Consider the following 19300-nt stretch of genomic DNA (forward strand, 5'->3'; position numbering starts at 1 on the left):
TGTGGCAGACTTCAAGGAGAAATTGTCAAATCCACAACCGTGAGGGACGACTGAACAAAGAGAAAACGGGACGCCACATACTCGTGCAGCAGCCACGCTTCGCTGGACAAAGACCCTCAAGTACACCACTGCAACAAAACAGTTGCCGAGGAAACCTTTGGAGAAGACTCCATGCTTCCTGATGTAGTAGACTTGGCCTAGGAATATCAAATTTTGTAAATTTGGAGTTGGACAACTGTTGTATAGGTGTAGAGTTGATTACTCTCCTTGACAATGTACAATAACTTGTGTACAGTGTACCTTTTCATTTGAAATACATATGGATGATTTGAAATCTTCAACTTGATGGATGTGTTCCCAAAATGTGACTGTTTCTCTATTTTCACTGATTTGCTATACACTGTAGCAAAGATGTTATTTTTGTTTGCCTTGTCATTAACTGGACTAAATTTCAGTTAAAGTCAGACAACACAATATGTCTACAAATTCAGTCATTTAATTCTTCTTTTCTTGATGCTTCTAAAGCACAAGAACATAATTCGTGAAATTCCACTTGAGCAAGGATCTTTTCATCCTAACTCTGTAAATATTTTTGTCTTGAAGAAACCTCATTGAGATGGCCAACCACAAAACTCAATTTCGACTGTGAATGTGACATCCTTTTAGGACTGCCAATTTTGATAATAATTATATTTTAAATCAGCAGTCCAGAAGTTCTGAAACCTTTACAGTTGTTCTAACTATAGCTTGTAATTGATGACTAACGTAGGGAAATTTATATAGCTCACCAAAACCTCTACAATAGGCACGCTACTCAATTTGATCAAGATGTAACACTACATTCGGTCACACTATCAATGTAATTTTACAGAAATCCATTTGGATGACTGCTGCACCCCTTTTTCTATCATGGCGGCATGTAGTCAGGTTTATGTGATCCAAGCCAGCGGCAGAGCCACCATGGTCGTCCTTGTAAGAGACAATGTCAGATTCAGGCATGGCCCCTCTCGTCCTTCTCGGCAATCCTACCTGCGGCAGAACGGTCCGCGGCAGCCATGGATGTCCTTCCAACCCCATGTGGCCATGGAATTGGGAAGGGATGGACGTCGTTTGGGCGTGCGAAGGACATGGCTATAGTTTCGCTCGGTGCAGCGAACGCTCGACCAAAAACGTGGCGACCAATCTCATCACGGACGGGGAGAGTGCCCCGGTCGCTCGGCCATGATAAAACTTGATCGGATCACGGCTGGACGGGGAAGGAGTAGCTAGCAATTACAGACGTTTATCTGATCGGAAGCGATCGCAGATGCATAATTCACGGGAGCCGGGGTTGTACCACGATGAGCCGGGATCGTATGTTTGGAGCCGAGCGTTCGTTTCCAATCCAAGCCGAGAGAAGCCACGAACGGAGCGGAGGAGCAGCTATCGTCAGATGAGGAGGTGGGACACGTGGGAGCATCTGGGAGAGGGTATGCACGAGATGGAGTTTGCAACCGGTATCCACAGAATTTTTTTTCCAAGAAACATACCATGATCCTATCATTTAACTACATGCGCCAATCTTGATGCAATCTTGTAGCGCTCTGCGTGCTCTGGCCACCTGCAGGTTGTGTCTAGAAGCTCACAGGTAGCTCTGCTCCTGCAGGACACCGCACCACGCGTCCAGCCATATGCGACGTGTCATGCCAGCCTGAGACTCCCGCTTTCATGCAGTGAAGCTCCTCGAGTGTGTCTCTCCTGGTCTCATGCGAGCGCACTACAGACATCAAGCAAGCCCAGCCCCAAGGAAGGAAGGAAAGGAAGGAGGAGGTCGACGCCGCCATGGAGATGCTGAGCATGCTGAAGGTGGGGTACACGGTGCTGCGCAGCGAGACGCCGGCGACGGACCTCGTCAACACCTTCATGGACTGGGCGGCCCGCCGGTCGCTCCTCCTCCTGGCGCTCTTCATGCCCCCCTACCACGTCTACAAGCTCGCCGCGTCGGCCGCCGCCACCGTCGCGCCGGAGGACGTCGCGGGGAAGGTCGTGCTCGTCACGGGCGCCTCCTCCGGCATCGGCGAGGTACGGATAATGGAGATTCTCGATCAGGGTTGCCCTTATTTGAGTAGTATATTCCTGGGTTCCGATTAACTTGACTTGCTGCGTGTGCGTTCAGCAAATAGCTTACCAGTACGCGAAGAAGGGAGCGAGGCTGGCCCTGGTGGCGAGGAGGCAGGGAAGCCTGCACGAGGTCGCCGCCAAGGCGACCGATCTCGGCTCGCCGGACGTGCTCGTCGTGCCGGGGGACGTGGCGAGGCCGGAGGACTGTAAGGCGTTCGTCCAGGCCACGGTCGAGCGCTTTGGCCGGCGTAAGTACCCACCTGCTAGTTACTGCCTACCTTGATGAGTGAGTCACTGTAACTTGGGTAAGTGGTTTGATTGCAGTGGATCATCTTGTGAACAATGCCGGTCTGGCCAACGTGTGCTGGTTCGAGGAGGTGCCCGATGTCGCCGGTTTCAAGTAAGTCTTGGTACTGTTCGGTCCCTGGTTCTCTACCCACCTCCGTTCTTGTGCTTCTCTGCTTATATCATCTCCTTTCATGATGCTGATATGTGTTGGTGCTGTGCTGCAGGACGTGAACTTCTGGGGCACGGTGCATCCAACCCACGCCGCTCTTCCCCACCTGAAGAGGAGCCGCGGGAAGATCTTCGTCAACTCCTCGGCCGCGGCGGTGCTGGCAATGCCAAGGATGAGCTTCTACAATGTACATTTCCCTCGCCAGTGCGCTTGTTTTTTCCTTTCTACTCCCTCCGTATCATAATATTTGTTGTTTTAGCAGTTCAATTACTAAAACGACATATACTATGGTACAGAGGAGTACTAGTGTGCAGACGTGAGCATTTTGACGACCGATACATGTTCCTTATCCTTGCAGGCTAGCAAGGCTGCCGTGCTGAGCTTCGCCGAGACCCTGCGGATGGAGCTCGGCGACGAGGTGGGCGTCACGGTGGCGACGCCCGGATGGATCGAGTCCGAGATGACCAAGGGGAAGCACCTCTCCAAAGAAGGGAGAGTGGAGGTCGATCAAGACACCAGGGATGTGAGTTGTTGCACCACTTCAGACAGAAGTTCTCGGTATTTGTGAACGGTGCATGCTCATGCTTGATTTGCAAACGCAGGCTCAGGTGGGCCTGTTTCCGGTGGTGCGTGCCGAGCGGTGCGCCGAGGCCATCGTGGACGCCGTCTGCCGCGGCCGGCGCAGCGTCACCGTGCCGCTGTGGTACCGTGCGCTGTTCCTCTGGCGGTCATTGGCGCCGGAGGTGGGCGACGTCCTGCAACGCATGTTCTATCGCCGGAGCTCCGGCGACGGCGGCAGCCAGATGAGGGCGAGGAGGGTCCTGGAGGTCACGGGCGCCAAGCGCGTGCTGCAGCCGCCGTCGCTGCACACCGCGGACATCAAACGGGAGTAGAGTAGAGCAGGTGGTACGTGAGTGTTCCTGTGTCGTACTGGGACCAAAATAAATAGAATGGCGAGTTGTGGTTTGAGTGAAGAGTGATGAATGGTTCCTCTTGTGTAAATTCATAGCATAAGATGAAACAGTTGTAGAAATTGTACGTACAGCGTGAGAAAAAGCAAAACACGAGCGGTGAATGCGGATTTGCATATTTGGGATCGTGATATTCTGAGAGGACCGAAAAAAAGAATTAAAAAATTAAAAAAAGATAGAAAAGTTGTGGAGGGGTCCTATAAACGCAGAATCCCAAGCACGCCAAAAAGAGATTCTTGTCATTACTAAAAACTTATTAGAGCAAGAGGAGATCTACTGGTTACAAAGGGGTCGTGCAAACTGGCTTTTATATGGTGATCGCAACACTTCCTTTTTCCATAATGCGGCGACGACTAGAAAAAAAAGAAATCAAATTAAAAAATTGCTGGATGACAATGGTGTTTGGCTGCAAGATACGAAGATGAAAAATCATATTACGGGGTACTTCGCTAATCTCTTTACTTCACCAGTTGCTCAACTGAATCCGGAGGTTTTATCCCTCGTCAGAAGAAAAGTGACAGATGAAATGAATATTGCTCTCCTTGCCCCTTATACGGCTGAGGAGGTTCGAAAGGCGCTTTTTGATATAGAAGACTTAAAAGCGCCGGGTCCGGATGGACTACATGCCATTTTTTATAAAAGATTTTGGTCTATGTTGGGGGATGATCTGACTGAAGAGGTGCTCCAGGCGATGAATACTGGCACTATACCTAATGGGTGGAATGATACAACAATTGTAATGATCCCATAGATTGCTTCCCCAGAAAAGGTAACTCAGTTTAGACCAATCAGTTTATGCAACGTGGTGTATAAGGTTATTTCAAAAATGATTGCGGCTCGTCTGAAGTTAATCCTTCCAGATGTTATCAGTACAACTCAGAGTGCATTTGTACCAGGAAGAATGATCACGGATAATATTTTAATGGCCTACAAATATTTTCACACAATAAAGAAAAAAAGGAGTAGTAAAGAGGGTATATGTGCCATCAAACTGGATATGCATAAAGCGTATGACCGAGTAGAGTGGTCCTTTTTGAAGAAAATAATGCTAAAATTGGGTTTCAAAGAGAAGTGGGTAGATTTAGTTATGCAATGTGTATCTTCTATGAAGTACAGGGTTCGTTTTAATAATGAAGAGACTGAGAGCTTTAAACCTACTAGAGGTCTGAGGCAGGGAGACCCCCTCTCCCCATACTTATTCTTGTTATGTACAGAGGGGCTGACCGCTCTACTAGCTAATGCAGAGGAGAATGGTAATATTTCTGGAGTTAAGGTCTGCAGAGATGCCCCATCAATTTCAAACCTTTTATTTGCCGACGATTTTTTGATCCTTATGAAAGCAAATGCTATGAATGCGGAGGCATTAAAATCAGTAGTGGACTCTTATTGCGCTACCTCAGGGCAATTGATGAGTGTTGAAAAATTTAGTATTTTCTTTAGTCCCAATACAAAAGTAGAAGATAGAGCGCAGATCTGCACAACACTGAATATTATGACCGAAGCCCTCAATGATAAATATTTGGGTTTACCTGCAAATGTGGGCATGGACAAAAGTGATTGCTTCCTTTTCCTAATTGATTGCATTATTACAAAAATTAGTGGATGGAAGGAGAAGCTGTTATCCGCAGGAGGAAAAGAAATTCTACTTAAAGCTGTTGTACAAGCTATCCCAGCTTATGCTATGTCCGTTTTTAAAATTCCTAAAAAAAATTGTAAAAGAATCATTGACGCGATGTCGCAATTTTGGTAGGGTAATGAGGACAATCAGAAAAAGATGCATTGGATGGCGTGGTGGAAAATGTGTGTCCCAAAAAAACAAGGAGGAATGGGGTTCCGAAATTTACATTGTTTCAATTTGGCGTTACTAGCCAAGCAAGCGTGGCGTTTGCTTGATAATCCGGAATCGTTATGTGCCACAATCATGAGAGCTAAATATTTCTCGGATGGCAATTTAATGAATGCAAGTCTAAAGAAGGGTTCCTCTTTCACCTGGCAAAGCATTATGGCAGGGGTTAATTCTCTAAGGAACGGCTATATCTGGCAAGTTGAAAACGGACAAAAAATTGATATTTGGGAAGATGCATGGATCCCGAATTGTGCAAATAGAAAAATAATTACTCCTAGAAGGGGGCAACTTTTGTCAAAGGTTTCTGATCTTATTGATCCAGTTATGAGTTATTGGGATGAAGACTTGGTGAGACAAACGTTGTGGTCAATTGACGCTCAAAGGGTACTTGCAATCCCCCTTTCGATACATGAAATGACGGATTTCATTGCTTGGAGTTTCACAAAAAATGGTTTGTTCGCTGTTCGATCGGCTTATTGGGAGGAATGAAACAAACAGCATGGAAGAAAATTACAATATATGTATGGTATGGGTAGATCCAATGCTAATCCTGTTTGGAGCAAGATCTGGAAGCTATCTTGTCTGGCAAAGGTAAAAATCTTCATCTGGCGTACATTGCATGGAACACTCACATGTCGTGTTACGCTCGCCAATAGACATGTGAAGGTCCCTCCCATCTGCCCAACATGTTCAAAAGGGCTAGAAGACACGAAACACGTCTTGTTTCTATGTCAGAAGGCGAAAAAGGTCTGGGATAATTTGGGTTTGTATGAGGTGATCAATAGAGCCTGTGTTGTTGACCGGGCAGGAGAGGCAGTTCTTGAATTTTTATTACTTATGCCAGAGGAAGAAATATCTGTTTTGGGACTTCAAAATGCACGTGAATTGATCGTTATAACAGCTTGGTATTTATGGTGGGATAGACGTAAACTGGTTCATGAAGGAAAGTCTCAAGATGCATATCAATCTGCGATGGGGGCCCGTGCTATAGCGGCAAATTATGTTAAAGCAAACTCCCCTAAGGCGATTAGTAAGAAAGGGGGATGGCTTAGACCTCCTATGGATTTTGTGAAGCTAAACATTGATGCTTCCTTTGATCATGATCTGCTTAGAGGCACGGCGGGGGCAGTCCTGAGAGATGACAAAGGAAGGTTCATTGTTGGCGGAAGTTGGCGACTTGACTGGTGTGCGGATGTTCTAACGGCAGAAGCATTGGCACTGAGGTTTGGCCTTACCCTAGCACAGAAGGCGGGGTGCAACCGCCTTATTGTTAACTCTGATAATATGGAAGTGATTGACACGATGAAGAATGGAGGATAATCGGCGGGAGCGACGACGGCAGTTTTTGATGATTGCTATTTTATGGCTTGCGATTTTACTATTACTAGATTTGAACATTATAATAGGGAAGCAAATAAAGTTGCTCATGAAATTGCTAGGTTAGCGAAATATTCAGCGACTAAGGATTGGTTTGAAGAGCCCATGGTTGATATTGTATCTCTTCTTATTGATGATGTAACTGTTATTTCTAATCAATAAAGCTTAATGTTTTCAAAAAAAAAGTTGCGTTTGAACTATGGTACTCCCTCCGTTCCAAATTACTCGTCTTAGAAATGGATGTATCTACAATTAAAATACATCTAGATACATCCATACATGTGACAAGTAATTCGGAACGAAGGGAGTATGATTCTAGAGTCACGCTACGCGTCCGCCGGCGGATAGCTAGAAAACATCCGCCGCTTTGCTGGCCGTTGGATGGACGTGGGGATGTCTGGCCGTTGGATGGACGCGGGGATGTCCATCCAATTAACCCGCCAACGCGGTGATGTCCATCCTATTAACCCACTCACAAGCGTCACCTCCTTTTTGCAACAAGGGCGGTGTTGCGGTACAAGTCCTGCAACAGGATGCTTGTTGCAAAACGTCCACAACGCTATTTACCTTTCTGATACACAGTTTGTGTTGCGAGTTTTTTTTTTCAACTGAGGTCTTGTTTTAGATTTTTATTTATAACCGAGGTTTGTTGAAAAAATTGTCTTCATCCTTTTGTAACATATATTATGTTACAGGAGAAACTTCTGCAACATTGAAGTTGTTGCAGAAAAATTAGAGGGTCACAAGGAGTCACGCGCACATGTCACGTGGGGCACGTGTTGTACGAGTGAACATGTGTTGTGTTGCAAAATTTGTTTTTGACCGTGTTACGCGTCAATCGATGAAATTTTTTTAAAGAATCCATCAGATTGTGAATCGTCAGATCCATTGTATCTTGTGACTTAATGTTGTCCTCATTTGTGAAACGGAGCAAATTTTGTTTTGCAACAAGATTCCATTGTATCTCGTGGCTTAATGTTGTCCTCATTTCTGAAATAGAGATGTGTTGTAAGTTTCGTTTTGTAACACAAGTCTTGTTGCAAAAATATTTGAAACAAGATTAGTGTTGCAAAAGTATTTTTTGTAGCAGAGGTCTTATGCTATTTTTATTTTTTTACAACAAAGATCTTGTTACGTATATTATTTGCAATACGTGTCTTGTTGCATATTTTTTTTACGTCTCCACTTTTTTGTAACACCGATATTGTTATAAAAGGTACTTTTGCAACACGAATGTTGTTGTAGAAAAAATTACAGTAAAGATGTAGTCACGGACCACGCATGGGACACGCGTCACACGCTCCAGACGGTGGACGCACGGTGTCGGATCAACCGGCTGTTCACAAACTTTTTCCCCGATTCTATTTCTACCAACAAAACTCTGTACTTTTAAATCTCTCGATGACGACGACAACAACAAAAAACTCTGTTCTTTTAAATGGGAGGTTTAGAAAGAAGATTTGTTTTCAGTGCTGGAAACGTATGGGTGTGCATTGGAAACTCGAAACTGAAACAGAGCATACAACGGGCTTCTTTTTCCAATCGACGATGCTCACGTTACTTACGCTGTGTATGCGGTCACCGAGATGACCAGACCGACGTCTGACGGCAAGATGAAGCACGAAACGTGGTTGCCACGTAGCCCCAGCGCCGGCACGTAGCAGCTGAGATGGCGGTCAGCATGCCCTCTCGCCTCTCCACGCGTCTCCTGCACCGCACCGCACCGCAAAGGAGGATCCTGCCTGCCAGCTGCCGGCATATATGCAACGCTGGTGCCCAGGTCCGCCGTCGTAGGGATACACACTGCAAAAAATACCTGTCGGCAAGGACGCCGATGACGATGCTGATGGGCAGGCTGGCCGGCGTAGCGCTGCAGCTCGCTCTCGCCGCACTGCTCGTGCTCTTCCTCCCGCCCTACTACGTCTACAGGCTCACCGCCTCTTTCCTCGGCTCCGTCTTCCCCGACAGCGTCTCCGGCAAGGTCGTCCTCATCACAGGCGCCTCCTCCGGCATAGGCGAGGTATATATATATATATATATATTGTAGATCTCTCCAAGATGATTCATCTCTTACATATGGTAGATTTTAGCTAGCTTCTTGCTTGTGTGTGTAGCACCTGGCGTATGAGTACGCGAAGAGAGGAGCCAGCCTGGCGCTGGTGGCCAGAAGGGAGGCGAGCCTCCGGGAGGTCGCCGACCACGCGTCCGCGCTCGGCTCGCCCAGCGTCCTTGTCTTGCCGGCTGACGTCTCCAAGCCCGATGACTGCCGAAAGTTCATCGACGACACGGTTGCCTACTTTGGAAGATGTAAGTCTGAGCTGAATGGCATCCGTATATGGCACCACAATCTGCAGCCAAATATCGATACATGAAATTTCTTGAAACAGAAGTGTGCATTCAGATAACTGGAACTGTCTTTTGACGCGCTTGATATTTGCAGTGGACCACTTGGTGAACAACGCGTCGATTTGGCAGGTCTGCAAGTTCCAAGAGGTGGAGGACGTGAACTACTTCAGAACACTTATGGTACACAGCCACATGCCGTTTTCAGTTCTTCACACAAACTTAGGGCACGAATTAACTTGACCTTTTTCTGCGCATGTAGGACATCAACTTCTGGGGACATGTGTACCCAACTCGCTATGCCATTCCTCACCTGAAGAAAACCCATGGCCGGATCGTCGGTGTCACCTCCAACTCCTCCTACATGTTCATCGGAAGGAACACCTTCTACAATGTCTCTACTCAGACGAGTCCCTTACACGCTTGCTTGCTAGCATATATAAACAGTTGAAATGCACGGGTACAATGTGGTTGCTAATGCAAAATGACTGTTGTTTGCATGGCAGGCGAGCAAAGCAGCAGCGCTAAATTTTTACGACACGCTTCGGATGGAGCTCGGTGGGGAAGTCCGCATTACAGAGATCGTCCCAGGGGTGGTCGAGTCAGAGATCACAAAGGGGAAGATGCTCACCAAGGAAGGCGAGATGAAAGTTGACCAAGACGAAAGAGATGTAACACGAGTTGCCACACGATATTATCGTTCGACCGCGGTAGCATCATATCATTTCATGTTGTTGATGTAGCCATAATTGTGATCATTGCAGGCGATCCTTGGGCCGACACCGGCGGAGCCTGTCGCCGCTTTCGCAAAGACGGCGGTGAAGGACGTGTGCCGGGGACAGAGGTACGTGTTTGAGCCGAGGTGGTACATGGCGGTGTACCTGTTTAGGGTCTGCTTCCCGGAGATCTTGGCCTGGAGCTCGCGGCTCCTGACCGTGAAGACGCTGGGGCGCCCTGCAACGACCGACACTGTGGGAAGACAGATCCTCGACATGCCCGGGGTGCGCTGGCTCACCCAAACGGCCTCGCTGCGGTCGCCGGAGATTCAGGCCAGATGAAAGTAGCTGGATCGGCCCGTTGTGATGTAAGAAGCCCACTACGATGTCTCGTAGTAGTAAGATGAAGCTTTGTCCAACTAAAACATGCTTGTGTACTAGTATGTCCCATGGTCCGTAATAATTGAGAGTGGAAAAGAACATCACAGTACTTTTTTTTTTCGTCTGAAATCCAGTGGACACCGTAGAAGACATCACTACTTGGTGCAATGTGCATGGAACTTCCACTTCTGAGTTACCGAATTGGGAATTTGAGGCAAAAAACATAAATTTGACCTCAAGACGAAACTATTTCACAAACTAAACTATGTTTGAAAGTATTTCACCCAGCTGACCTTTAATGTGCAGCGCCCAACAGCAAGGCGCTACATTTTTATTGGCAGCGCCTAACACACAGGCGCCACACTGTGCACCGCCTAGCTGTAAGGAGCTACTACACTGTGCAGTGCCTAACTGTAAGGAGTTGCACAGTAGAGTGCAGCGCCTTACTGTTAGGAGCTGCACAAAAAGGTCAGCGATGTGAAATATTTTCAAAAACAGTTTAGTTTGTGAAATACTTTCACTTTAAGGTCAAATTTATTAATTCTGCCGCGGCTTGTCATATATGTGTGTGGGGGTGGGAGAGGTGATCTAACCAGCTCATGGAAGGACGTTCGAACACAAACAATTTACAGGAACCTAGACCTAATCACTATTTCAGTACGACATACGTTCATTTGAACATCGACTAATTTCGGACAAAGGGAGTACAAAACATTCTACTCTCTCCGTTCCAAATTACTCGCCGCAGAAATGGATAAATCTAGAACTAAAATACATCTAGATACATTCATACCTATAACAAGTAACAGAAATGGATATATCTAGAACTAAAATACATTTAGATACATCCATACCTACTACAAGTAATTCGGAACAGAAGGAGTACATTCTTTCGGACAGAGGGATTCTTGACGGCTAGGTGAATTCTTGAATTGTCTTTTCAATAATTTGACATATTTTATTATCCTTGTGACAACAAACTGTTTTTGTTTTTTACTTAGTTCCAATCCCCCAACGTATAGAAGATGGAAAATAATGCAAGAGCTAGAAGATGAAAAATAATGCAAGAGCTACTGCATGAATCAGAGATAATGAACACATTTTATAGCAGAAGCAAAGATGTAAAACGAGGAACTGAGTGCTGCTTAAGCCTAGAGCTGAAAACTTCACAAGTGCACTTAGCCTACTAGCCTAGCATATCAAGATCAGGACGATGTAGCTTTTGCATTAACCGAGCAAAAAGGCTGACCATAATCACGGAGTGGTATCCATAAAGTCCAAATTTCGGATGTGCCGTTGAGCCGTACACGTTTTCAGCCTCTGAAGCAGGAGCCATGCATCAGCAGTCGAACAACCTTCGTTCATCTCACGCACGATAGGTCGAGAAGATTGTCCGTTGTACTCAATATGCATTGTACCCTACAATTGATGGGGGAAAACATACACACCTTCGAGATTTAAGATGTTGTAAATAAAAAACGAGGAACTAAAATCATATGAAATGAATTCGGATTTTTCAAAGTAATCCAAATGGTCCATGCGCTGAAAGGTCTGAACATACTTCTTCCCTAATTATGAATACAAGGTAGTAGCACACTATTTGAAGTGTTTGCCACCAATATATATAGAGAGGAATAGCTTCAAAGAAAACCTGCAATTACTACCAGTACAATATGAAGAGGCAACTGACCAAATGACAGTAGTAGTATTGGCTTATGCGGTAACTGCAGCACTAGCAAAATGTTCTTGCTAAGCTTCATGCACTAGCCAACGCAATCAAAAGTCCGAACTGATGAAAAGGACTAGGCAATCCACATATACTCCCTCCGTCCGGTGAAGAGTGTACATTTGAATTTAAAATTTGTCCATAAAAGAGTGTACTTCTATCTTCCTAATGCACTTTAAAGTAGAAAAAAATGTTTCTCTCATCACACGGTAATCAAGACCAATAACATTCTACACATGGTCTTCTTAATGTTTACATGCACTTAGTTCATTGGGGGATGGGTAATTAAAGAGGAGAAAATTGATGGCTTGCACATTTTCAATGCATTTTTCACTCCACTCCATAATTTGTCCTAAAATTTCTATATGTACATTTTTCACCGGACGGAGGGAGTACACTTCAACAGTTCTAAAACATCAACCGAAGTCCAGCTACAAACATGAATGGTAAGTGCGCAGATATTATATAGCACAACTAGCAGGCTGAATTGCTATGTACTAATCTGAACATGCTTAACCTAACTTGATTTAAAAGTTATGGGGCTTATTTAGCTTAAGGGCTTATCGACTGGAATTGTCAAAATAACTAAGGCTTATCTAAAGCAAGCTCAAACAGTTGGAAGGCTATAAGCCTCACAAAATTCAGCTTGTAGACCAAAGTGTTGCCAAAAAGGATCTCCGGTGGCATTTCACTCCCCTCCGGGGCCGACTTGGACGCACGAAGGGGCTTAGGTGCACTAAGACTTAAGGTTCATCGCTTAAAAGCTAACAATTTTTATTTATATTTTTTACAGCATTCACACAGTACACATTTAGTATGCCATGAAATATCAGGTGAAAATTTGATCGACACATTATTAATTAAGTGACAAAAGACATTCGACTTGGAAATGTAAATGTTGTCAAACTAGGAGCATACTTATAAGACATTCGACCTAAAATCTCTTGTGCGTGTAAGACATTGCCATCCCCTTGACATTGTAAAATGGTCTGCAAAAGTCTCAAATAGATTTTTATTTACATTTTACTTTATTTCTATCTGCCAGAGCATACTAATCAGGAGGGCCCTGTTTGTCCTAGCTATAAGTCAGACAACAGATGCAGAGGCGATTGAAACTAATATTATTAGTCACGCCAGTAAGAAAGGACCATAAGGCAAAGGTATTAATAAAGATACATATCAATATTATGAGAGGGAAAGAGGGAGGGGGGACCTCAAATTTCTCCAAATAATGCTGAAATCCACTCAGAATTTGTTTCATAGCGATGTACGATTCTGAGGTTGGATCAGAAACGGCAGTTGAAACCTCCTCACATGAGTGGCCAATTATGTTACGTACAATCTGTGTAATGTGTTATGATAAGGTTGTGATCTTGAGTAAACATGCTAGGAAACTATTAATAAAACAGATATACTCACAGCACAGTCAACAAAGGCCTCTGAAATTTGACTTCCATCATCTATGCACACAAGAAGCTCGTACTCTCTGCGATTCCTAAATTGAAATCGTTTGACAGAGGTAATCAAACCCTGTAGCAGTTATGTCACCAATCAACGTTTGCATTTTGCACAAATGACTGAAAGTAAATATACATGTAAGAAAATCTTCCAGCACTCTTGAACTCATGGAAAAACATTTTGATCAAACAAGCAATGTGAAATGGACACAGTTCTATGTAAAAGTTTGTAGACAAAAGGTTTGAAAGGATAGCTAAATCTGCAAGTAGAAAATCCAATCTGGAAATGACAGAAAATAAATATACATGTAGGAAAATCTACCGCCAGTCTTGAACTCGTTGAAAAGCATTTTGATCAAACATGAAATATGAAATGGACACAGTTCTATGTAAAAAAATGTAGACAAAAAGGCTGGAGGTCAAGGACAGCTAAATCTGCAAATAAAAGGTACTAAGTAGTAAATGAACCTTAATTTTTCCTTGAATGTAGGGTCTTGTATCCTTTTCTATGGTCCAATGTGCCATCAAGTTGAAAATGTATATGAAAGGTTTTTCATTTTCACCACTTAGAATGACTGGATGTTCCATCTGACCAGTATTATCATCAACAGTTGAAGGCCGTGCAGCCTCCGCACCATTGGCACCAGTTGCATGAATGTCATGTGCCCTTTGTTGGGAATCATACCCACCACAAGGAGTAGATGTAGAAGGCTCTCCTCTGCTCCTAGTAAAAGCAGTAGCTTGGTCCTGCATGGTGATTTCTTGGACACGTTGTATTTGCTCGTCAACATTGTTCGCCACAATAGGATGGTCAACATATTCATCTACCAAAGTTCGTGCAATTCTACTAGTGCTTTGTTGGGGTTCATGTCTATAGGTAGCAGGTGCAGAAGCCTCTGCGTTGTTCCCAGTAAGAGAAGTAGATCGGTCCTGCATAGTGTTTTCTTGGAAATGTTGACGTTGTGCTCGGACACCATTTACTACAACAGGATGGTTAACACGCTCTTCTTCCATTGTTTGTGTAGTTCTACCAACTTGAGAGCCATTACCTGTGAATTGAATAACAATGAAGCATGAATACATCATATAATAAATACTTGGAAGGTTAAGATCTTAAACAATGTAAACTGAAACACAGGGCAACTTGCTTGACAAATCGACTTTCTTTGACACAGTATTGAGCCACAAGAATGACAGAATTGCAGGAAAACATTTTCGATACAACAGGAGGACCTCTAAGAAAGTGTGGTAAGGCAACTGTGGTCATGCACAAAATATTTGCAACAAGCAGTTAAGCAATTATAAGTAGGCCATAGTGTCTGAATATAATGGAGTTCTACAGCAGATAGGGAGCATATTCAGTCACCTGTATCGCCACTTGAGTAAAAGAATATACAGTCTCTTTCAGCAGCATAGACTCACAGGTAGGAGTAATTAATTGCAGGTAAATCGATCACAAAATCAAGGTGATAACACAAAAAAATGTGTCTACTTACACATTGCTGGCAAAGAAGATAATCATCCATAGTAATTCAGTTGCCTCTCTAACATCTACGACTCCATCTAATAAAAATGAGTCTACTTAAACATAGAAGTATTACCTAATCCTGTTGGATGAGAGGGGTTTACTGTTCTTGCAATTGAGATGCCTTGCTCACCACCATTTGCAGCGCTTACATTACGTGGCCAGGCAGCTAGGGTGGCTCTGGAGGACAAAGGTAATCCACCTTGTTTCCTGCAGCATGAACACATGAACATACATGTGGAATCTAGAACAATAAATATACCAAGATATGAACAAACAACTAGCAGCTTGTAAAGAAATGTGACGAACAGAACACATTGAATAGCAAAACTGCAAGAACAGGGCATGTGGCTGATTGGATAAGCATTTATTATTCAGTTTACAAAATTGGGAGTTATAATAGAAAGATATGTAAACAAAATGAAAGAAAATGAAGCTTGCTAAGTACTTAATATACAAAAATGATATTGTGGCTGTGAGCTGCGACTCTTGCTGACCAAGAAGAGATGCAGCCAAAGATCCTCAGCTGAAGTGTTTGCATTTTAAATTATCTAATTCACCGGACACTTCCATAAATAACTGTCGAGTTCTTGCTTAAAATACAAGGTGAAGCAATATACCTCGCAATGAAATTGCATCTGCGTAGATCTAATGTGTTCACTGATGGACAAGGACAGTACATACCTTTTTCCACGAGGTGGTTTATTTACTTCAGAAACAAGTCTGACACGTGCTGCTTCCAATTCATCAACTACCCCACCAAGAATCTCAATAACCTCAGGGACTAACATAAGAAGCCCTCTCTTTATGTGCACATTCCTTATAACAATCTGAGATATGTAAAGAAAGTTACAAGCTGTTGGTACAAATATTAAGATAGGGAAAAATATGTCTTATAATCTCATGCTGCACACTCATTGGCATTTACCTGATCTATTGTTTGTAATCATATATCACTTATATATATGATATACCCGTACATAAAGAGTGCGTCTGCCATTTCGGTGTACAGGGTGTCTCAAGAAAAAAACGCTATATAAGAGGATGCTAGTTAAAAAATGCAGACAATGGTATGACCAATGAGTTTCAGAGAATGCCAGGTTTCTCAACTGAGTTCTGAGTTTTCTTCACTGCAATCAATCTTTGCCAGCACCAACCAACACTCCACACATGGAGTAAGCACCATACTTCTATGTTTCCCAACATTTACAAATGGTATCACAGAAGTAGAGAAAAAACTTACTGAATGCATGCGGAGTGCCTGGTCCTATCTTTCACATCTACTCCCTCCGTTCCTAAATATAAGTCCTTTTCCGTTCCTAAATATGTGTAGTCCGTATTGAAATCTCTAAAAGGACTTATATTTAGGAACAGAGGGAGTATTTGATTAAAAATGTAGACATTCATGTTACAATCCAGATGTAAGTTCAAATGTTTAATAGCCCATGAGAAGGTAATTGCGTAGTACTCCACATATTAGTTATTGCTGGGTGGAACATTAAGGGTGATGAATGTATTCAACTGCTACAAAAGTAAATATGTGAATTGATTTTATATGAAAATTGCACAAAACAGTCAAAATGGTACCGGAGCATAGGCACCATCATATTAGTTACTTCGATTTCTATCTTCAATATTATCTCTTTCCTATTTAAATAATATTCTAACTTTATCCTATTACTGCCTGATACTATTGCCATGAACACAAGTATGTGAAGAGTATATTCCCATGCCAAATGCATCCTAACACAAGTAAGCACGTTCTGTGGAAATTCATCATTTTAGTATAAGCTAAGAAAAGAACATAAAATCGTAAGGCAAGACAAACTTCTCAGAAAAATGAGCAGATCAAATTTTGAAAGATGACCTTAAAACCAGCAGGAGCAAGAACTTCCAGGTCTTTGATAGGCCTGTATTCCATTCCATATATGCGTTGGATGCCATCTGTCATTGATAACTTTAAACATCGTTTGGGGCCGGCATGTGCATCACGATATCTTTCCCTTAAAGGGGCAGACATATTGGCAATTTCATCAACCTAAGAAACACAGAGCTGGTTAGATGGTTACATTCATGAAACGGTCCTGAATCTGCACATGACAAATCTACACCTTTATAATTTGGACCAACCATATAAGCAATGCAATCTTTCTCTTCTACCGACTAGCATGGGCCCTTAAGTTAAGGTCAATCTGGTACTGACTCAACTTTGATTATATAAATGTGAATAATATCACATTACAAAGAAAGAAGGAAAGAGATCATCAGTCCTACTACAGTACTACCTTGAAGATGCATGCGATTGGGTTAAGTTAAAAGGACCCCGTGATGCTTAGGATTGTTTTCCTGACACACTGGTGACCGAGAACTAAACAGATAACTTAGATGAACCAAAATGCATAACCTGCACTTTACTAGTACAGCAATCTCAACAATATTAACCATTCTATGCGGCCAGCAATCACCTTCATGTGTCAAAGAACGATACTCCAAAGTTCTGACTAAGGAATTGCGCCTTTGTGACGCGGTCACTAAGTTGAAGTAAAGCAAGTAAACTAAAGGTTTAGGTTCCAACATAAACGTCTTATTTCAGATGGATCTCAAATTAGAAGCTCAGATATGGAGGCAAATTGCAGACATTGCCATCACCAACCTGAAGTATCCACCAGAGCAAAACCATGCTATACATTGCATAACTATGCTGCACCAGGGGGGGCACCAAAGCAGTACTGATATCCACAACTCGAAAAGAAAATCATAACCAATCATCCAATAGTGAATTATAAGGGGACTACAACCTGTAGCACAAATGGTCCATCGAGGATGGCGGACTCCATAGACCCGACGCCCTCCGGAAGCACACCAGCGCCGCATTCGTTCATGTCGGCAAAGAGGAGCTGCTCAAAACACTGTCTAGCCTGCACTTCAGTGCCGCCATGGCCGTTGAACCCAGGCAACCCGGCAGCACACTGTTGAAGCCACTCTGGCCGTACACGAAGCCCGAGTCGCCGCAGGAACGCATCCACCGGACGCAGCTGCGCACTCAGTGCGGACGATGGGGTCGAGGACGTGAGCGGGGTCGCAGTTGGGGTCCAGGCAGAGGGAGGGGTTGGAGCTGGGGTTCGAGGCCGAGGAGCAGGCGCGGCAGCAGGTGGTGGGGTTGGCGTTGGGGTTCGGGCAGGAGGAGCTGATGCGGCAGCCGGCGGTGGAGTTGGGGTTAGGGTTCGGGACATAGGAGTGGGTGCGGCAACGGGCGGTGGAGTTGGGGTTGGGGTACGGGCAGTAGTGGGTGCGGCAGCCGGCGATGGGATTGGAGTTCGGGTTCGGGCCGGAGCAGGTGCGGCGGCCGGCGGTGGGACTGGGGTTCGTGTTCCGGACGGAGGAGTGGATGCGGGAGGCGGGGTTGGTGTTGGGGTTCGGAACGAAGGAACGGCGGGAGCAGGAGCAGGAGCGGGAGGTGGACATGAAGTTTGGGGCGGAGGATATTGAGGTGGAGCGGGAGGTGGTGGGGAGAGGTCATCGGCGACGTCGGTGAACAGGGAGTCCCCGTCAGAGTCCCGCATCTCGTCGGGGGCGTCGCCGAACGCGGGATCCTCGTCGGGGTCCTGGATCTCATCGACCTCCTCCTCGTCATCGGAGATCTCGACGGGAGGGGAGGGGGGAGGCGAGGACGGTAATGTGTAGGGGGCTAGGAAGGGGCTGGGGTTTTGAGACGAGGGGCGGCCGACGCTTCCGCCGCCGCCGGTGGAAACGGAGGTGGAGGCGGAGGCAGGAGTGGCCGCGGCATCTTCCTCGTCGGAGTCGGTGATGATTAGGCTGCGGCGCCCCATTCTCGAAGAAATTTTGGGGGCGGTTTGGTCGGAGGAAGGGAGCGGGGGAGAGGGTTTTGGGGGCGGTTTCCCTGGAGAAATTTTGGAGGCGGGTTGCGGGCTTCCAGCGCGGGAGGATCTGCAAAAGCTTTGTTTGGACGTCGACGCTGTCGGGGCGGCTGTTTCGTCCAGGTCCCTTGGACTGGAGGTCTAAGGAGGGAACGAACTGATGCGTGGCGCAGAGAATGTGCTAGATGGGGTGAGAACCCGCGGTGCGTCACTCTGGCGCCGGCGTCCATCTCCCCGCCGTACGTCACTCCGGCCGCGGCGACTACCCCGGATCCGGTCTTTTCGCCGGCGCGCCACTCCACCCCCGTCCCCTCCGCTCCCCGCCTCCCCTCGTTAGCGGTGCGCGCCATGACGGAGAGCCCGCGTTCAATGCCCTCGTCCTTTCATGGGGAGCGACCGGTTGTCTTCGGGCTGGGCATCTCGTCGGCTTCCGAGAGTTCTGCGGCGGAGCAGGTGCAGGCGGTGCCGGTTGTGGTGGGCGCGGTGGCGAGTTCGACCAGGCGGATCTCGCAATGGCAAGAGG

At 45.3% G+C, this 19300-nt stretch overlaps 3 protein-coding genes across 4 annotated transcripts; 2 read left to right on the plus strand and 1 right to left on the minus strand.

The window, feature by feature from the left end:
- The first annotated feature begins 1753 nt into the window (after positions 1–1753).
- LOC119359480 (11-beta-hydroxysteroid dehydrogenase A-like) lies at positions 1754–3591 on the plus strand. Its single transcript, XM_037625653.1, has 6 exons — positions 1754–2061; positions 2156–2348; positions 2425–2510; positions 2613–2744; positions 2916–3080; positions 3160–3591. The coding sequence occupies exons 1-3, from the start codon at positions 1822–1824 to the stop codon at positions 2502–2504; spliced, it is 513 nt and encodes a 170-aa protein (XP_037481550.1). The 5' UTR covers positions 1754–1821; the 3' UTR covers positions 2505–2510; positions 2613–2744; positions 2916–3080; positions 3160–3591.
- A 4660-nt stretch (positions 3592–8251) lies between these two features.
- LOC119354979 (11-beta-hydroxysteroid dehydrogenase 1A-like) lies at positions 8252–10517 on the plus strand. Its single transcript, XM_037621749.1, has 6 exons — positions 8252–8771; positions 8866–9058; positions 9192–9277; positions 9357–9488; positions 9601–9765; positions 9859–10517. Exons 1-6 carry the CDS (start codon positions 8421–8423, stop codon positions 10150–10152), a joined length of 1221 nt encoding a protein of 406 aa, XP_037477646.1. The 5' UTR covers positions 8252–8420; the 3' UTR covers positions 10153–10517.
- LOC119354978 (recQ-mediated genome instability protein 1-like) lies at positions 8972–18873 on the minus strand. 2 transcript variants are annotated; one of them, XM_037621748.1, is made up of 9 exons: positions 17698–18873; positions 16767–16937; positions 15584–15729; positions 14976–15109; positions 13843–14423; positions 13337–13447; positions 13131–13259; positions 11441–11610; positions 8972–9099 (listed from the first exon to the last, which is right to left on the minus strand). In XM_037621748.1, the coding sequence occupies exons 1-8, from the start codon at positions 18727–18729 to the stop codon at positions 11446–11448; spliced, it is 2469 nt and encodes an 822-aa protein (XP_037477645.1). In that variant the 5' UTR covers positions 18730–18873; the 3' UTR covers positions 8972–9099; positions 11441–11445. The 2 variants fall into 2 exon arrangements, with proteins under 2 accessions (XP_037477645.1, XP_037477644.1); XM_037621747.1 differs by lacking the exon at positions 8972–9099 and having other exon boundaries at positions 11228–11610.
- Between the last annotated feature and the right edge of the window lie 427 nt (positions 18874–19300).

The sequence above is a fragment of the Triticum dicoccoides genome, chromosome 2A (genome assembly GCF_002162155.2).
Source record: "Triticum dicoccoides isolate Atlit2015 ecotype Zavitan chromosome 2A, WEW_v2.0, whole genome shotgun sequence".
Classification (NCBI taxonomy): Eukaryota; Viridiplantae; Streptophyta; class Magnoliopsida; order Poales; family Poaceae; genus Triticum; species Triticum dicoccoides.